Raw genomic sequence first — 20,376 nt, 5'->3', positions numbered from 1 at the left:
GTTGAACAAAGATGGTTTGTTAGTGATTCTTCATAACTTTAATCAATTTAATTTTGGTTTGTTTTTTTTGTTGTTGTTGTTGTTTTTTCAAAATATCTCTCTTGCCTGTGATTGTTGTGGTTGCTGCTCATGATACTGTAGTTCCATTTGAGGCCACAGCGATTGTTCCTCACATGAGTGGCAGGCCAGGAAGACGCGCAGACCTAGATCTCGTGAATATCTCAGGAGCCATAGCCTGGCCCTCACCCCACTTGCCTACCTCACTTTGCCGGTTAGTTCATCAGTGGACATCAGTGCTTACTGCCGGAAAATGAGGAAATGGACTGAAGTCTGCAGTCTCTCTCTGTTCTAAATTTCTATTTTGTCTTAGCATAATGCATGTATGCCTTTCAAAGTGACTTTGCAGAAAGTATGGACCAATCCAATACTTCAGAGGAGGAAGGCTATGCACACCATAGGACAAATGTCAGAGCTCTTTTGAGAAGTTGGTGGAAGGTTTGTCAGCAGCAAAGCTGGAAAGAGGCATTCCATTCATTCCTTCAACAAACGCTGGTTGGACACCTGTATGTGCCTGCATTGTTCTAGCGGCTGGGGATGCAGCAGTGCACAAAACAGCAGAAGTCCCGTGTGGAGCTTACATCTTATTGATGGGAGGCAGAGTAAACAAGACAAACCAGTAAAATAACAGTACGCAAGACCATGAGAAGCACTAATGAGAAAGGGAGTAAGAAATGTGTGTGTGTAGTAGGGCAGAGTGCAAGTTGAAGCCAATCCCTGGTTCTAGTTTGTTTTTGTTTTTTTTTAATTTTGTTATTTTTAAAATTTTGTTTAAAAAATTAAATGTAATGAGTGGGGTGACACTGATCAATAAGAGTACATAGGTTTCAGGTAAGCATTTCTGTAGCATTTGAATTGTTGATTGTGTTGTGTACCCACCACCCAAAGTCAAATCATTTTCTGTCACAGTATATTTGTCCCTCTTTACTCCCCTCCCCCACAACCCCCTCCCTGTTAATTATTCGTTTCCATATGTGAGCCCGGGAGGAGGTGTGTGGTAAGCTAAGAAGGATGGGGTACTGTGGTCTTGTTCTTGTCCCCATGGTCTTAGGAAAGTCATTAACCTCTCAGAGTCTAGTTTCTTCTGTAGAGGGGAATTAAAGTCTTACCTTCTAGATACATCATGCAGATGGAACAATCATGTGTCAGTGTGCTGTGGAGCCTTAAGGTTCAAACCTTGTGAGGTGCCTTTTTCTGCCCTATATGGGACAGCAGGGGAGGGAGGCTCCTTGACGCTTCAGCCTGATGTGGGCATGGTCTCTCTGAGGGTAGATTCTGCCCCCACACAGCTCCCAAAGGGCCTGGCCTGCAGACTACTGCTAGTCTCCCTCAGGGAGAGCAGGGTCCTCCAAGCTCTGCTGTGACAGTGGAGCTGCAAGGAGTCCTCCTCCCCTTCTAGCCCACAGGCCCACTAGGGAGACACAGGCACTCCGGGTCTTTGCCACCCAGAGTTTGTTGTGTAACAACAGCCAACTACTCTAGATGATGATACTAAATATCACTTACACCATGACCACACTGTCCCACGTGCATGTTGGCCAGTCTTCACATCTCCCTGACAACACGTCCCCTAGACAGGTGTCATTACCTCCATTTCGCGATAAGAAACTGAGATCCAGACAGTTAACGCCACTTGTTCAAGGTCAGGCCTAGTATAAAAAGGAGCCACGTCTCAACTCCAGTTTTGTCTGCCTCCAATGCCCCATTTCCGTGCCAAACTTGGCGCCGTATGGATCCAAACGAACAGTGACAAGAGCAGGGTCTCCACTCTCGTAACACCTTGTGCCTAGTGGTCTCAGGACCCTGAGTATGCAAAGTGCATCATTTTATTTCACGGTTTTATTTACTTGAAGATACATCACAGCCAGGGACTGATTTTTTTTGTTTTTGTTTTTTTAATTATGACCAAACTCTTCATCCATACATTCCCATGCAGAAAGCCCTACAGACAACTACAAACAGCCTTCATAATGGGAGCTCCAGTGAGCCATTCCTGCCTCCCATCCAGACCTCAGACACTGCACTCAGGAGTGTCATAGCCACCTGTTAACTGTGAGAAGTCATGTGTCGGGAGAGATGGTGGCGCTCGCGGAAGTACTCATGGCAAATGGGGCATGCGAGTGCCTCCTCTCTCAGTGGGTTAGAATATAGGTCAGGCTTTGCGTGTTCCTTTTTGTGGCGGGACCGCATATGAAAAACCAGATCAGACGTCAGGCGAAAGGAGAGGTTGCACTTTGCGCACCAGTTCTGGGTGGGCAGACCCAGGGACGTGGATGTGGGTGGCAGGAAGGCCCAAGAGGCCGTAGAGGAAGATGACAAGGGTGTGGGTATCTGAGCCATGGCATGCCTTAGCCACAACTTTGGGGCACCCAAGACAGCACTGCAGAGAGGGGCAGTTTGTGGCAGCATTGACAGGTTCCAGAAATCATCCACTGGAAGCCTGGCATTGGAAAGGCAACCCCAACAAGGGATGTCTACCACTTTGATGAGTCCCACCAGCTCCCCCAGGGCATCTGCAGTTCTGCCTGCCTGGAAGACAGAGGCTGACCCAGGTTTCCCTGATGGACACCTGGCTGGTTTGCTGAAGGCACTTCTCTGCTCCCTTCGGGCTCTGCTGGACCATGCAGAGAAGACTGCGCTGTCAACCGGTTCCCTGGGGATGTCCTGGGTCAGCTTCTGGGAGCCAGGCTGGCCTGTAAGGTCATGGTGCTCCTTCCCCTGAGCCTGCCTGCCCTGCCATGTTTTCTTGAGCTGAGGCACCTCTATGAAGGCACTGTGCCCCTGTCCCCAGCACACCTTCTGGGCCAGTGGCTTTCCCAGTCTAAGCTTGCCTGGGGGTGTGGACAGTGCCAGTTTTGCACAGGCCTCCTCCTGGCCACTCCCACCAGCAGCAGCCTCAGAGTCCAGATAGTTTGTTTTCTCCAGCAGGACAGGTTTGCCACCCCAGCTTTGCTTGGGTTCACTGAGCCACCCGCTGTTTTCAGCTGAAGGACTCCGTGGAACCCCCTTCCCAGTAGCCATGTTGACTAGCAGGGCTGGGGGCAGCTGAGCAAGGTGGGCCTCCAACAGCTGCTGTCTTCAGGGCTTTGGCATTCTGGACGGCTCCGCCCAAGGAAGAGTCGTGACACTGGACAGCCCCCTCCCCCCGATGATTGGGCCAGCCACACTTGGACCACAGGACTCTGCAGAGAGAGGAAGCAGAAGGCAGTTTAGAAGGCACTGTTCACTCCTTGTTTGCATCCAAAGAACCCTGACTATGACAGACGCTGCAACTCAGCCTGTCCCAGAACTCTGTGCCATTGGCTTTCACCTCCAGGACTCCATTAGGAAGGACTGCACAGAGCAGTGCAAGCATTGTCTCCATACCTGCCAGGGCCCGGCAGTAGCAGCTGTGTTAGCAGAGCACATAAGACATCCACCAGCCAGTTCTGACTTTGTGGGCAGCTTTAACACGTTCGCACGCTGATCTAGGGCAGTGTGCATTCCTGCTACACAGCATGCCAATCCCTCACTCCACCTCAGCCAAATCATCAGCAGTGCCAAGAACTTTAAGCACTTTGGAACAGGAGCTCCTGCAAGTATAGATGTCCAAAGAGATAATGGTGAAGCAATAAATACCCAGGCAAGACAGGGTGGGTCTGGGGCTGTGCCTGGGGAGAGGGGAGCGGGTAATCACCTCTCTATTTGGTCCTACCTTTAGAGCAGCGGTTCTCAAGCTGTGGGTCGCGACCCACAGGTTGAGAACCACTGCCTTAGAGCAATGCGGTCTTTCCTGTTTCTACTCTCTGGAAATGCTAACACTCAGTTCTCACACATTAATTTCCTTGCTTTTTTTCTGCTCACTTGGCAACTATAAACTTGTCTTCTGTGCCCATCTTCTGGGCATACTCAGGTGGTCCTGCTTCCATTTTGCTCCCAAGGCTTTAAAGGGAGATACCTACTGGCCATATGTGAAGGGACACCGGGAGGAAAGGGTGCCATCAGCCCTGCTAGGGAGATATTTATCCCTGCCTTTCCCTAATCAGTCCTGTCAGCAAGTTCTAGGAATTGGGAAAGCTACCTTTAAGTGCCCCACCTCAGCTGGTCAGCAGTACTGCTGGGCCACACTCAAGGCAGTGCTCCATCCTCTCATCAGTAGAAAAGAGTTATCCCCAGGCCCAGGAGGGCCTTGAGGAGTAGACAGGTGAGCTTCTCTACAGGTGCTTTCTCAGGCTTGTTACACATAAATACCACGTCGGCTGATGTCCGCTTCTTACTCATGCCCTGCCTCCTGCCCCACATGGAGCAGGAAGCCCAGGCACCGTGCCCTCCCTCTCTGATCTCAATGGCTGGAGTCTGTGATAGGTGTGTCACACATATCACCTTCTACCATCTTCACCCTTTCTCACAGACAGGAAGGCATGAGTTTTGCTAAGTTGCTCATCCTGCCCCATGTTCCCTGCCAGTAGGAGGTACAGCCAGGGTTGAAACCCAACAGCCTGTCATCGAAGCCTGCTTTGGTTGTATTACCCACATATACTCATAGTGCCCCTGGTAGTGAGTGCCAAGTCCAAACTGCTTCCAGGGGAGTCTGAGCCTTTCTCAACATCCTTTACAACTTAATTCCTCAAAATGGATGCCCTGACATCACAAATTAGTGCCAGCCAAGGTTTCTTGAAGAGACAGAGGCAGCCAGGCCAAGCCAGTGAGTACACCTCAACGGACCATCCCAGCTCTCTCAGCCTCAATTTCCTATCTATAAACCAAGGCTGGGCTAAATTACTTCACAGTCCTTTCCGGATCTACCGGTGCATGGCTCTAACTGGAGTGGAGCCAATTCTCTCCATTTCTCAGAGTGGCTGCTTGGCTTGAAGCCCTATTACTGGGCTTCCATGAGCTCTACAAAGAAACACACACACGGTGTATTCCTACCCGCACACATGCACATACACTCACTCATATGTTCACACATATACATACACTTATACTCATACACATACACAAACTTGCATACTCATCTCTCCATCTCTCTCTCTCTCTTTCTCTTTCTCTGATAGTTCCCTAGATAATGACAGTTTAGAACTATAATGATGTCTTTCCCAACCCTGGGTAGGAGCCTTCTTGCTGTCCCCCTGGTTCTGCTGCACCACGACACCTTCTGTAGACAGCCCAACTGGGCTACTTTCATAGCTCAGGCAACCTTAGCCAGCCACTGCCATGTGGATCCTGCTGCCAGAGTGCCTTGAGCCACAGACGTGATAACCCACTTCTCAGCACTGAACTTCCGGACATGTGGCCTTCCTGTAGGATGGACCATTTGCTACTAGGATCTTTCATGGTATAAGAATAAAAGTCATTGTTTATGGACTGCATAAGTGTCTACATTCCAGAGACTTAATCACCTCACCTCATGGAATTTTCACAACCATCATATGAGGAAAGTTGTGTGTTTCAACCAAAGTGTATGTGTCTTCAATCTACCAAATAACATGTTGCTAAACTCCATGCTGCAGTACAGCTTTGGGGGACCACTGTGGATCTGAATTCTGCCTACTGTTAGATATCCATCCAACTTCACCCTCCATCAAGGCTACAAGACAAATCTTAATAATGATAATGAGAAGGAGAAGAAGAAAAGGAGATGATATAAAAATAATAATAATGAGAAGGAGCAGAAGCAGGAAAAGGAGGAAGAAGAAAAGGAGTGAATAAATATGCTGACTCAGAATTTTGGCCTGACTCCCACCTACCTGAGGGGCACCTACCTCCTGCCTCAGTCATTCGGGCAAGTGCAAAGAATGTTCTACAAAATCAATCTAACCTCAGTCCACTCAGTCTGTATCAATCACCAAATCTAACTTCTCAAAATGGAAAAGGATGTGTGACATGGCTGGTTGCCCGTGGGCCCCTGCCTACTTTGAATACACATCTCTTCTTATTCATACATCCCCAGGCTTTTTTCCTGGGTCATCATTCAACTTTGAAGTTTCATCCAGCTTCAGGCTACATGCACCTCTTTCATTTACCCCAACACCTCCCAAACGACCTCTGCTGATATGCGATGTCATCCTTGGGGTCACTCCATGCCTGGCCAGTGAGTTCTGGTACAGGAGACCTCATGCACAGACCACATGCACTGTCTCACTCCTCCTTTCCTTCCTGGACCTACTGATATCCTTTAAAACTGGGGGATGGTTCTCTGTCCCTGGGCAAAGTGAAGCTATTTCTTCCCATCTCTCCTCCCACAGACACCAGCTGCCCTGGTAGCCAATGGGTCTATGCATCTCTTGTTCCCAATCAGTATTAATGAACACTTTGTTATCCTCTGCTCTCTTCAACAGCCCAATTTACCCTGGAATGTCACCCCCTGGCACTATTTACTGGTCCTCATCACTCTCTATAATGTGTGTCCTAAGAAGGGATTTTTCTTGTTCTCTTCGGATCTTTCAATCTGAACTCAGTAACACACCCTCTGAGCCATGTAGACATCTTTCAGTACCACCCATCTTCTTTCTATTAAAAGAACCTGATTTCAATCTCAAACTCTCCAAGTGCTGAGCCCTTAGATTATGGGAATTACTAAGTGATGACCTTTGAAGCCACCTAAACCTGAGTTGCCAAGACAACAGGATGTCCAATCACACCCAGCCTTCCCTACCATGGGAATGCTTCTCCCTCAGGTTCTCAACTCTTCTGGGCCACCAACCAGGGTTCTACTGACCAACACAGGAAATGCTACACTCTGAGAAATGAAGCCTCACCCATCCAGTGGTGTTAAAAAAACACGTTTCTTTGTGTATTACCATTCCCAAGACAGTGAATGTAGACTCTAATCATTCATTCCTCTGCAGAACCCTGACCACATTCTCCCATATTACTTCCTTTTCCATGTCATAACTGCAAAATTGCATGTAATCATTAAGCAAAGGCTCTTGGGTCAGATGCCTAGATCAAACCTGACTCTGCTCTTACTAAACACGTGACCCTAGCAAGGTGCTGATCTTCTCTCTGCCTCTGTTTTCTCATTGCTAAAAAAGGATTACCTTGCTTCCCACTTCATTACCTGGTTGTAAAGATTAGATGAATTACTATATCTTAAGTACTAAAGAGCCTAGCTCAATAAACATGAGGCGGTCACAGTTTATCGATTTGTTAACACACTAATGCAAAGAGTAAGAGTCAAAATCATGGCTGCCTGCCCTCTACTCTTGTGCACCCAGGGTCTAGTGCACAATAGTGTTTAATGAGTACACTTTCTTCCTGTTCCCTCCACTTACAGGAGAAAGATCTGTTAGCAAACAACTGGGTGGCCTAATTTTCTTGAGCTATCCCTACCCTGAGTCAGCTAGCTAGCCTCCAGCAGTTTCAAGCTGCGGCTCAGAAATTAGACCTTATTTAGTGACACCACCAGCCAGAGTCATCCTATGTCTGCCTTCCTTTTCAGCTAAAACAAATGAAGGCAGAAAATATTTCCTGTGCTTCAACCCTTTGGTTCACTAAACCCTGAAGACGCTTCTCAGACCCTTATGGAAGGTTTCAGAAGATAATCATCTATCAGCCTCTTCTACCTATGGATTGTGAGATCCTGGGTTTTCCTGCAAAGAGAAACATACATGTTTTCTAGGCATATTCTTAACCCTGGAACTCTGAGAAAATTAAAAATCAAAGAGTTACCTAGCCTTCCCGGGAGGCTAGCCGGTGGTGCCATGGAGCTGGGGATAAGAGGGTTTCCAGGCCAGCTCCCACAGGCTCCATGTCCAGCTATGCCTACACCCCTCTAGCATCAATGCCTGCTGCATTCAAGGAAACCAAATGCAGGATTCCCAGGATGTAGTCAGCCATCAGGCCCATAATGAGGTCAGCTGGAGACCTAACTTGGCCATGTAGACTAATTCCAGTGGCTGCTGTCAGGGGAAATGTCCATCAGATTTCCCAGGCAGCAATACTAACAACAGTGTCATCTACTAGAAAAGATAGTAACAGCCTACTTAAAGAAAACAAAGCATTATATTTCAAAATAAAAAAGTGTAGTTATCTGTTTTAAAGGGAAGTGGTCACTTCCTGGGGATATGAAAAATAAATCTAAACAAAGCACACATGATAATTCCACATAATTTGAAAAGCATCCATTTCACCCCACCTCATCCCAGAAATCTCATACATCAGAAGTCAGTGGTTAAAACAACTTAAAAGACAATTTGACTGCTCACTCAAGAAAATAGTCTCCCAAATCAATGCTCCATGTATACACTTATGAGTCTGTCCAACATTCTTTGATCTATAATAAAATGAAAGATTCTTTCAATAATCACACCGCAACCTTCTTCCATCATATTTTATTTCTGTTCACTTCTGTGTGATTTATCTACTGACAAATATCCTTTTCTATATTTATTAAACAGTTAAATAAACTGAGTTATTAAAAATCATAATAAACTAAAACTGAAGGTTAAATTATTTATAAGAACCCAAAGCTTCAAATGTAGGTGGTAATTAATAGCTTTACAAACAAACAAGTTTTCTTTTTACAACTTAGTGTGTGTGTAACTTAATTATATGTGTATTTGAACATATAGCTATATATTTCCTAAAAATATCATTAAACAATGAAGTTATGTCTCTCTGACAAAATTAAATTTTAACAAATTCTATTTTATTCCTTAAAATGACTCAGATTTGTTTATCTAGTTTTATTCATTTAGAATGTGTCTAAGACAATCTTTGATTTTAGATGAAGAATTTCTACCAGGGTCCTACACAAAACATTAATTTTAAATGTCAAAATAATTGTTATAAAATGTCTTATTCAACATTAATTATGTAAGTTAATTTCTACACACCAGCTGCATTGGCAAGTATATACACTGCTCACAAAAATTAGGGGAGATTTCAAAATGAATAAGAAACGATAAGATATTCTCTAATTTTTGTGAGCAGTATATTTAGAAAATATACAGTGAATTTCTTATTTTAAGTCTCACTAAAATGTTTTATATGCAAAGCCTTGACCTCCCTATTTATCTCCTCACAACTGAGCTCTGAATCCAACCTGTCTGTCCCCCCTTCCTGGCCTTGCACTTGCCCCACACAGTGGGGGTGGATGGCATGGGCCACAACATCCCATAAATCTCCTTGCAAGGTTTAGCTTCATTAGGTGCCGTCTGTGCCTATTACTAAAGGCAAATATCAAGAAAAGAATTAAATCACTGCCTTGTCTCTAAAGCCAAGTGTTTCTTTTTCAGTTCACCCTGAAAACTCAGAGATTTGTAACTTGATCGTTTGAGTCTTTTCCCCACAATAGGCACTGAACAAGTTACATGCCCAGATCTCTGCAGAGAATCAGAGAAAGGATCTGGCACAGTGCACCTTCATTAGCATAAAGTGCAGCACAACCCTGGCTACGAACAAGGGAGCACTTCAGGATGAGTGAGTGCATGACCTGGCTGGCTGGATGAAGAGACGAAAAGAATTGCAGAACAAAAAGTTAACCTAGGAGGAAAAGAATCCAAGGCAGACTTGTTGTGGGAAAGGGAGAGGGGCGGGGCCGGGGGAGGGGGGAGAGAAAGCGCCCGGGCATATGGGCCATGGGTAGCAAAGAAGAGGTAGACCAGAGAAAGTGAGAGAGATGAGAGAGAAAAACAGGAAAAGACAAAGAGACAAAGAACAGGAGACAGCTGCAGAGGGCAGGGATACAGGGTAGGGTGGCAATGGGGAAAAAAGAAGAGAGATGGAGAAAACAGATGGCAGAGGGAAAGGAGGAACCCGGCAGCCAAAGGCAGGACTAAAACACCCTGGGAAAGGCCAGTGGAAATTGGGAGAAACCCCGACCCCCACACTCACTCGCGGCTCGATCCCTAGGGGCAAGATAGTGCGTATCACCTTGGCTGTCCGCGGCGCTGGGCACGCGCTGCAGTCCCGCCACCTCCGGGCGGAGCGCCGAGCCACCCAGGTAGCACCTGGCATGGGAGCCGTGAGCGTGGGGGGACCCTCCTTCCCGCTACTCCTGCCACGCGGAGGAAGACCCGGGCCACGCCCACCCGAGGGCCCACCCCGGCTTTCTCCAAGGATCGTGCCGGGCTGTGAACGCGCCGAGAGGGCGGAAACTGAACTGGCTTCCTGGGATTGCTGGCCCGAGCTCCGCACTCTGAGCGCGCCTGCACCCCGGCTAGTGGCGGGACCTGGCCCTTCCAGAGGTTCGGCTCCGCGGTCCCGGCCCGCCGTCCCCGCTGCCTCGGCCTTTGCCTGGTGCCCGGCAGCTGTGGGACTGAGGACGCATCCTGGCTCCAGTCGCCCCCACGGTGAGTCCTGCCCCCGCTGCCCGTGGGGGTGGCGCCGGAACTTAACACTATTCACTCGCCCTGTGAGTTGCGACTTCTTTCTTGGGTCGGTGTGGGACCCAGGCGACAGCCAAGGATGTCAGCCCAGGCGGTCCGCGTTCTGTGCATGCGGATCCTCTGGTTTTGCCCAAAGACCCGATCGGTGCTGCTTACTTTCCTTCCGGCTCCGCAGAGCAGCGGCTCCAGCCGCGCCTCTGTGGTGCCCCAGAACCTCCCAGGTCCCCTGGAGCTTTCCCTCTGCCCTTGGCCTCACCCAGGACTCCTCAGTTGCGAGATGAAAGCATCATGTCCAATAACGGTGAGTTCGGCGACCTCATAGAAAGCAAAGGTGCTGAGAAGTTAACTACCTAACGAGGGTGGGACAAGTTAAGACTGGCAGGGGGAGGGAGGGCTTCTGACGGTGTGACACTCGTGCCAGTGTTTACAGCACTCTGAGCTTTGTTTTGCCTGGTAGGGAGGAGTGAGAGAAGGTGGGAGTAGAGTCTCAGAAAACCGGAATGGTTGCAGTGGCGTCCAAGTGTGTGAATCACATCATGTGAGCCCAGTGGGGATGCAGAGCATATTAATTAGATTGGAGAAGTAGTGGGATTCAACTAGTTTAACAACTGGTTCTCTGCTCTAATGACCGTTTTAAGTATAAAAAAATGATGTACTGAAAGGTAGTTTATTATTTCATCCATTTAATACTTAAATAACAATAAAATAGGTACACAAAACAAGATTATGTTATAAGAAAGAGTTTAAAATATTAACAAAAAATATTAAATAATACCTGAAAAGAAACAATAAAACAGTTATGTAAGATATTTCCATATTGTTTCTTGATTGGTGTCCTCACTTGCAATTTTTTTCACTTATGGATAGAATGAACATTATTATAGGTGCTTAGAATACACTGTTGCACAGATGAACATTAAAAAACAGTAAGAAATGTAAATTTGTGTTTTCCACATTGATTACACGTGCCATTTTAACCTTAGAGAGAACTCTGATTACAAGTGCCATTTTAACAATCAGTTCAACGACCTCAACAAAAAAATGGGTATCAGTTCTGCCAAACCTGTGCAAACTGGCTGAATTCTTCCACTGCTTACTCTTTTTTAACATTCATCTGTTCAACAGCGTATTCTAAATGCCATAGTAATGTTCATTCCGTCCATAGGTGAAAAAAATTTGATGGAACTATGCTTGTAAAATTTATTTCATAAAAACTCATTATACCTTTGATGAAATATGATATTTTCATTCCCTCGTGTTTGTTACTTCACTAAACAATCATTTAACGTAAAGAGAAAAAGTGCCAAACAACCAGGGGGTGACAAGCTGTCACTGGATATACCTTAAATAAGAGTTTGTTTTTCTTCAGATATGATTTAATATATTTTTATTAATATTTTAAAACTTATAATCTAGTTTTGTATATCTCTTATTATTCTTATTTAAGTATTAAATGCATGAAATAATAAACTACTTTTTAGTATTTCATTTTTTTATACTTAAAACGATCATTAGGGCAGAGAAACGGTTGTTAAATTATTTGAATCCACTACTGGTTTTTAGCATACATCACTTTTCATTTTAGCTTACTTCAGCTTAAATGGTTGAAGTATTCAGAAAAGGCTGTTTTGCTGTTTGTTTTTGGTTTGCTTGCATACGTTACCAAGCATGAGAGCCACATCAACCTACTGGCCTCCTTGTTTAAATACTTTAGCAATTCCTCCCCTTTGTTCATCATCCCCTACATGAGGCAATGTCCAACAATTTGGTGTTAACACAACTCTCAGTGATCATTAAAACAAGAAAATAAGTCAAAATAAACTGGTTGAGGTATTTCTGAAGGCTTTTTACAGCCCCAGTCTGAGTTGTTGCAGCACTTTTCACTCCGTTTCTATGCCCCTGTTTCCACGGGCCAGAGACAAGCCATCTCCCCTCAGTCCTCTCTGAATTTCTGGTCCACAGAACCTGTGGGCATAGTATCATGGTTCTTATTTATGTCACTAGGATGGGGGTCACTTCTTTTGCAACAGTAGATACCTGGAAGGTCCCTAGTGCACAAAGGACTGGCATTTTGTATGACCGTTCCCTTCTGGATCCTTCACCCCTGGGTGACCTCCGGGTCTATATGAATGACTATGACAGCTCTCCGGTCTCCCAATTCCTTGACCACCTCACCTGCGGTGAAGTCTTCATCTAAGTCACGTCAGCTGCCCTCTTTCAGGTTATAAAAGGCAGTTGTTTCTCGAGAACCCTGATGACCGTCTGTGAGGGTTTGGGATAAAGGACAAAGGACAAAGGAAGGCCTCCTCTCACTGCCCCTCCAAAGATGCCTGACTCCCTAGTGGGTTGCCAATAGACTGGACACTGAGCAGAGATACAGGTCACAAAGGCACCATGCCAACCTTCATGTCCATCTTAACAACAGGGCATTCTGCCTCCATGATGTGGGGAAAGGGCTGAGCTGGTGGTAGAGGCCCTCGCTCCAAAGTTAGATTCTGGCCTCCTCTGCTTAAAGGGCAGATACCAGGCAGAGGCTCACAGGGTGCCTTGCTGAAAGGGCAGAGGGGTCATGGCCCCGTGGCAGGCAGAGGCAGTGAAGATTGTGGCCTAGAGTAACCTGAAGTGGCCCGGCATCCAGTGGGTTTGAGGTGACAGCCCCAGAAATGGGGATTGATGACCCCAGGGTGCTGGGCCCCATGCTCTTCTTGCTGCTGGTGTTGCCTCCCCACCTGTTGAGTGCAGGGAGCTTCAGGCGCAGCATGCTGGGCTGGAGATATGTGAAGCACCACCTCAGACAAGCGTGGAAAGGCTTCGACCAGACTGCTGGTTACCACAGACGCCAGAGAGACATTCAGAACCGAACATGCGATGGTGCCTTCGACCTCTACTTTCTGGTGGACGTGTGAGTGGCCTGTTTTAGGGAGTCCCTTTGGGCACTGTTGTCCCCAGGGTCACTGCTGGCAGGAAGTGCTATAAGGGGACTCCAGCCTCTGAGAGTAGAGAGGCAGGGTCAGTCTCGTCAAAACAAAGCAACAAGGTCCCGGTGGCCTTCTTATTCCAAAGCAGAAGGGATGCCCCAGGCTTAGAGCCCTCAGAGCTGGTTTTCTGTTTTTGTTGTTCTTGTTTTTGTTTTTTTGGGGTTTGCTTTTTCTGTAAGAAAATAAAGACAAACCAGAGGATTTTCAATGACTCTCAGTCCTCTATCAGCTTGGCCAAGATCCGTGACCCCCCTACGTGTTCCTATACTGCTAGAGGGACAGGTGACTGCTAGGGCTTCCTCTCAGCAGTTGTTAGAAAGAAGCTCACTGTGGGATGTTTGTTTTTCCCAAATGACTTCAATTTTTACTGGGCCCAGAGCATAGGGGCTCATCACAGTGTCACTACTTAGAAAGCTCTTTCCTTTGCTGCTGCTGAGTGTTTTGTTTGTTTCTTCAACCTCCTGGCGACCCATGGTGCAGTTTGTGTTCCCTTTGAGAACAGTGTGGCCTGTGGGGGCGTGTCCCTGGGATGTTGGGCTGTGCACCGGTCACCTCTGGCCCTCCAAGCAGGAATGTGAGGGGTGGGGCTGTCGGCTTAGAGAGATTGCCTCGGTTCCATTTTCAAGCCCTCTGCTGTGTTGAGAACACATCTTATTACTCAATGGTGACTGTGACGTGACAGCCAGTAGTATCGTTGGAGCTCTGGACAGTTCCCAGGGCCTGTCACTGAGCCTCTGCCACCCTCAAAGCAATCCTGAGATTTAGACTCGGAGGGTGTTTCCACATACAATCGTCTGGGAAGGGGCCGGCTCCTATAGGTGGAGTTATGTAACCCATAGACTGGTGGTGGCCCCAGGATTAGGACTTCCCGGGCTGCCTCAATCCTGCATCCCATGTTGTACTGCGATGGCTCCACCGGTTCTCCCGAGAGACTAATGATTGGGGGGAAAGTGAGGAAGATGGGAGGAGGGAGAGAGGACCAGCCTACCAGCTTCTGAGCAAAGTCAGCAGAGCTGGGAGCCACCCTGCCCACCAGAAGAGAAGGCCATCATCACTCTCCACAGAGGGACATCTAAGATGCTCTGGACAGGTCTTTTTTTTTTTATAAATAAATTTTTATTAATTTTAATGGGGTGACATCAATAAATCAGGGTACACATGTTCAAAGAAAACATGTCCAGGTTATCTTGTCATTCAATTATGTTGCATACCCATCACCCAAAGTCAGATTGTCCTCCGTCACCTTCTATCTAGTCTTCTTTGTGCCCCTCCCCCTCCCCCTCTCCCTCCTCCCCCTGCCCCTGTAACCATCACACTCCCGTCCATGTCTCTTAGTCTCATCCTTATGTCCCACCAATGTATGGAATCCTGCAGTTCCCGGTTTTTTCTGACCCACCCACTTCACTCCGTACAATGTTATCAAGATCCCACCATTCTGTTGTAAATGATCCCATGTCATCATTTCTTATGCTGAACAGTACACCACGGTGTACATGCACTGCATCCTCTCCATCCAGCCTTCTTTTTTTTTTTTTTTTTTTTTTTTTTTACAGTGATTAAAGCCTTTAAGCAAACTCTTGGCCAATACAGCAAGAATCCATACCTGGACAAGTCTTGACTGGTTGATCATTCTTACAGACAAAGGGTGATGATTCCCATTGGATATTGGGTTTGTGGATAAGCGGTTGGTGGGGAACTTTAAGCCTCTTTGGATCGGTCTCTTTAGAGAGTGGTAGTGACCCTAAGGAGTCCTCCAACATGCCTTTCTGTTACAGCGTTCCTGCCCACAACCCCAGTCTCTAATTTTAGGACCAGAACGGGCATAGCTCAACCCTGAGATGAATGAGAAAGAACCCTGGGCATAGGAGGTACATGTGAAATGATATGAGTTTCACTTATTATGTGACAGGCAATGTCTTAACCCCTTGGGGCCTCCCAAAAGCTTGAGGAAATAAGTTCTATTTCCTTATAATAGCATGACAAAAGTGAGCCAGGGGAAGCTCTGTTTTATGTTCTCAATCAAAGAATTTTGCTGGAAAACATTGAAGTGGATTCCTGGTAAGGGTAACCTTACTTCTCGCCCTCTCATCCTCCCAAGCCCACACCTTGCCCTTTGGCTTTTTAAGAGCTGGGCGTCAGCCCAGGCTGTTCTGACCACAGCTGGCTGCATTTGTAGCTCCATATCAAGGGCATGGACTGGAAGACTGGAGGCCAGAGGAGATAGGTGAGCAACTCAGGTCCCCTGGACTCCTTGTCAGGCTCCAGGACAGAGACTGTCCACATCACCCTGAGCACTGTCAGTCTTGACATGTGCCATTCCTCGGGCAGGGCAGACTCCTGCTGGATTCTGCAACTGCAAGGAAGTGCTGCGGCATCCCAGAAAGTGTCCTAACACGTCCATTTCACAGCGCTGGGCCATCAGTGAGGCGTGTGTCCAGAGCATGGCTGCAGTGGGCCAGTCAAAGAGGAGTAATACCAGGCTGCATTTGATCAAAGTTGTTAGGAACACTCAATGACAGGACCCAGGAGCAAGGTTTTAGCAGACATGATGTGGGAAGAATTCATAGAATTATATGCAAGGTTGTACCTTAAACAGTTGAGATATCTGGGAAACGCTGCTTTGCTGTTCGTTTTTGGTTTGTGTATGTAGGTTGCTAAGCAATCTAGAGGCCCGTTGGCCTAAGGGTGACCTTGTTTTAAAACATGTCTGTATAGGAGCCTATGTAGAGAATGTCTCTGAAGTTTATATTAAGTCATCAGCTTCCGTTTGCAGGGCTTTGGGTGGGAAAAGAGTTTTTTTCATAGTGATGTCAAGTCAGAAGTGTGGAAGAAAATTAGAGACATTAGTTTGGAGAGTTGTAACCAGATCTTGGAAGAAACTAGAATTTAGGCTTCAGTCCATCTTACACAAGGATAACAAAATCTCAGGACAGTGACAAGACTAGAATCTGCTATCTGCTACGGTGTGGTAGAGTTTTCCACAACAACATAATTTTCTCTCTATGGTTACCCCAATATCTAGCAAAAGTGATCACAGTAAGAGTAACTTGTTTGTAAAATAAGTCTAGTCTCATTAAACTTGGCCTGATTATTTATATAAGTGCAGCAAGAATAGTCATATCAAGTACATTCTTGAATATGCTCTCTCTGTAAAAGCTTTGGTGATAGCTATGGTGTCACCATGAAGTCTGCCTTGGTAAAACTTAAAACTGGTCATTAATAATCTCAGATGAGATTTTTAAAAGCTATTTTAGGCTAAAAGGACAAACCAAAAATTTCCCAATTTTATCATGCTACAAGAAAAAACAATTTTTATTGAACTTGTACCAATACTGATATTGTCAGAAAAATAAGTCAGTAAGAATTTCTGAATATTAGAGGGCTCTGAGAGAGAAACTGATGACTATTTCATTTTTCTTTACAAATGTTACCACTAATGAATTGCTGTAAATTATGGATAAATTTAAAGAAAGGAAGAAAAAGGCCCTGGCCAGTTGGCTTAGCGGTGGAGCGTCGGCCTGGCGTTCAGGGGACCCGGGTTCGATTCCCGGCCAGGGCATATAGGAGAGGCGCCCATTTGCTTCTCCACCCCCTCCTCCTTCCTCTCTGTCTCTCTCTTCCCCTCCCGCAGCCAAGGCTCCATTGGAGCAAAGATGGCCCGGGCGCTGGGGATGGCTCCTTGGCCTCTGTCCCAGGCGCTGGAGTGGCTCTGGTCGCAGCAGAGCGACGCCCCAGGGGGCGGGGGGGGGGGCGGGGGGGCAGGGCATCGCCCCCTGGTGGGCAGAGCGTAGCCCCTGGTGGGCGTGCCGGGTGGATCCGGTCGGGCGCATGCGGGAGTCTGGCTGGCTGTCTCTCCCCGTTTCCAGCTTCAGAAGGATACAGGAAAAAAAAAAAAAGAAAGAAAGGAAGAAAATATTCTTTAAGTCTGGTGAAAAGACATAGAAGAACCAGAAATGTTTCAAATAGAGTCATGAAAATTATAATTATTCTCATCAGTTCATTCTGATCTCATGTAAGTCATTTTAAGCCAATGTCTGATCTTTAAGTAGCAGGTAGAGTTCAGATCATTGCCACCCAGTTCAGTTGTATGACCTAAAACCTACCAAAATTGTGTACTTGTCGGAGTCGTATCCATGTATCCTTTTGAAGAATAAGGACTTTTGCAATAACGTTAGAGCAAACTATGGCCGGCAGGCCGCATGCAGCCCCCTGAGGCCATTTATCCGGCCCCCACCGCACTTCCAGAAGGGGCACCTCTTTCATTGGTGGTCAGTGAGAGGAGCATAGTTCCCATTGAAATACTGGTCAGTTTGTTGATTTAAATTTACTTGTTCTTTATTTTAAATATTGTATTTGTTCCCGTTTTGTTTTTTTACTTTAAAATAAAATATGTGCAGTGTGCATAGGGATTTGTTCATAGTTTTTCTATAGTCTGGCCCTCCAGTGGTCTGAGGGACAGTGAACTGGCCCCCTGTGTAAAAAGTTTGGGGATCCCTGCATTAGAGCAAAACAGTAACTAATTTTAAATGTCAGAATACTTCAAAGTGGCCAAGGTTAAAAATCTAATGAGAGTACATTACAATGTAATTTACAAGAAAATTTATTTTAACATATAACTTTTTACAATAATTAAATTTATGACTTTAACATCATAAGCCATATTAGAGCTCTAAAAATTTTACAAACATTCTGTAACACATATGAACAACCTACATAAAGAAGGTTTAGTATTAGTTCTTACTGAACAATGCTTACTGTGTAATTTAACATATCAAATCTAATTTCTTGAATATCTCTCTTTATAAGAACAGAACAAATTTTGTGGGGTATTCCAGAATCTCTGAAAAATTCAGAAGTTCATTAAAGGTCAAAAGACTTCATTTAGAATTTGATTATGGGAAATTTGTAAAATAATATCAAAAGTTATAAGTACCTTATTAAGTATGATCTTGGTTACATATTCAATCTAAGAGACAAAGAGCTCTGAGGCAAACACAGAGAGCTGGATAGTTGTGAAACACCTTCGTTCTTACAGAAAACCTCAGCTCTTTAATACAGACTTTGTTCTCCCAGGTAGCAAGGACCCAACAAAGCACAAGGGATGATTTTAGTAAGACATAAAATATTTGCTTTCCAGGTAGATTATCCAAAACTAAGGAAAACCTTTAATACTCTCTAAAGACCAGACTAAAAGTCCAACAAAACTTTGTCTTTTTAACAAATAAGAGAGAATTATCTGTTAACTTTGCAATTTAATATTGATATTAAAGCCTATAGTATCACCTTTATAATAAGTGTATTCAATTTTAGCAAACTCTACCATGTAATTTTCCTTCCCCAACCTTCTTGTGTTCTATTTTCATTTAGCTTTAGCCCTTTATCCCCCTTTCTCATTCTGAAACAACCAGTTATTCTACTTATGGAGAAAATCACAGATGCATTTTCATACCTCATATATTTTCATGCCAAAAACATATCCTATTCCCCCTTATATAGAATTGTTTTCCTTATTATTTCTAGCAGTTTTAATTATATACATTGATTAAAATTATTAACCCTCAAATCTTAATTTCTAGTGAAAACTAAGAAGGGAGTAGTTACGAACTTTTACACCATAATTCTGTACATTGGTAGTTTTTAAAATACACAACATAACTTCTAGAATTATACTTTTCCTCATAGTAAATTATTCAATAGACTCAGAACATGTTCACAAATCCAAATACCTTTAATTCCTCTATAATAGGAAGGCAAAAGTAGATAGTTTAGTGGTTAATATTTTTGTACTTTATCTTTTTTGGGAGTTGTTTGGAAAAGACAGTATCTTGTGGGCAATCTTTTGACCCCCACACAGCCACCTAAGAATAGACTGTGTACCTGGAACACTGCTTTAGAAACAATTAAAGAGTGCATACTAGGTGCTCACCTCCCTCCATGGCTACATCAAAATTACATCTAAGTTATGCAACAAAACTCTCGACAACTACCTGAACTCTAGCTGAACAGAAGCCCTATAACTAAGGATGAAGGAGTCACAGCAAGAATGGTGGGAGGGGTGGAGACATGAAACAGACTAGTCTCATGCTCACATGAGCTGGTTAAATATCAGCAGGACTATCTGGGCTGCAGAGGTCCCCCCTGAGCAGCGAGGGGTCGTAACCTCACACCATTGCTAGGAAGAGGAGTCTCCATATCAGCTGGGTGTAAAAATCAGCAGGGAATTGGTCTGAGTAAGAGGAGGACTGCTGGAGTCCCAGGTGTTCTCCTTAAATGGCCTGAGCACAAACTCATTCGCTCCCACACTTACTCACTCCACGTGTCGGGCAGGGACAGCAGCTCAAAAACCACAAGAGATATGCAGGGAGGACCTGAGCTGTCTGATGAGGCACAAAACGGCAGATTTGTCCAGGAGGTGTCACTGTACAGAGCCTGTGGGTACAGACAGCAAAAAGCTGAGTCTTTACTAACCAGGCTAACACCACCATTGTCTGAGTCGCTACCCTGCCCCACTTGTGGGAACCACAGAAGCACTTGCACTGACTATTCCTCAGAAATGGTCAGCAAGCTCAGGCCATGCTTTGGACTTTTCTAAAAACTTGTTACTGTCCACAAACCTCAAACAGTAGCTAGTTTCTGCATGCATTATGCCACTTGCTAAGTGACTCCATTCAGGTGATTTGGCAGCCGGCCTTGGTTCACAGCAAAACCACTGTCATGCACCTCCAAGCTCACCACAAGCAGCCTTCAACGGAAGGTTATTTCTAACTCCTACCATGTGGACCCAGGCCAGACACAAATAGCAACTGACCATGGAATGCATCAGAGTGTCTCCCAAGAGGCCCCAGAACAACCAACCCACCCTGTGTTTGGCTTCAGACCACACCAGAGTACCAACCAATTAGTGCCATACACAGAACGGGTGGACTCAGCAGGCACAAAGTCCCAGTAAAGCAATTTCTACTCCATGGCATCACCTCAAACACACGGTAGCTTCTCTGCTATAGTCATGGCCACTCTTCACAGCCAGT

The 20,376-nt window shown here is 45.6% G+C and overlaps 2 protein-coding genes across 4 annotated transcripts in view; one reads left to right on the top strand and one right to left on the bottom strand.

Moving 5' to 3' along the window:
• Positions 1-1,970: 1,970 nt before the first annotated feature.
• Positions 1,971-10,743, bottom strand: ZNF488 (zinc finger protein 488). 3 transcript variants are annotated; one of them, XM_066349372.1, is made up of 2 exons: positions 10,627-10,743; positions 1,971-3,239 (listed from the first exon to the last, which is right to left on the bottom strand). In XM_066349372.1, exon 2 carries the CDS (start codon positions 3,076-3,078, stop codon positions 2,104-2,106), a length of 975 nt encoding a protein of 324 aa, XP_066205469.1. In that variant the 5' UTR covers positions 3,079-3,239; positions 10,627-10,743; the 3' UTR covers positions 1,971-2,103. The 3 variants fall into 3 exon arrangements, with proteins under 3 accessions (XP_066205469.1, XP_066205468.1, XP_066205467.1); XM_066349371.1 differs by lacking the exon at positions 10,627-10,743 and adding an exon at positions 9,877-10,333; XM_066349370.1 differs by lacking the exon at positions 10,627-10,743 and adding an exon at positions 9,916-10,333.
• Positions 10,347-20,376, top strand: part of ANTXRL (ANTXR like) — a 37,708-nt gene continuing 27,678 nt past the window's right edge. The window contains exon 1 of the mRNA XM_066350235.1: positions 10,347-10,671. Within this exon, the coding sequence (XP_066206332.1) occupies positions 10,450-10,671 (222 nt within the window). The 5' untranslated portion in view covers positions 10,347-10,449. The remainder of the gene's footprint in view (positions 10,672-20,376) is intronic.

This window comes from Saccopteryx leptura, chromosome 9 (assembly GCF_036850995.1).
Source record: "Saccopteryx leptura isolate mSacLep1 chromosome 9, mSacLep1_pri_phased_curated, whole genome shotgun sequence".
In the NCBI taxonomy this organism is placed as follows: Eukaryota; Metazoa; Chordata; class Mammalia; order Chiroptera; family Emballonuridae; genus Saccopteryx; species Saccopteryx leptura.
The sequence above is the reverse complement of the archived record's forward strand: the minus strand, read 5'-3'. Positions and strand labels throughout refer to the sequence as shown.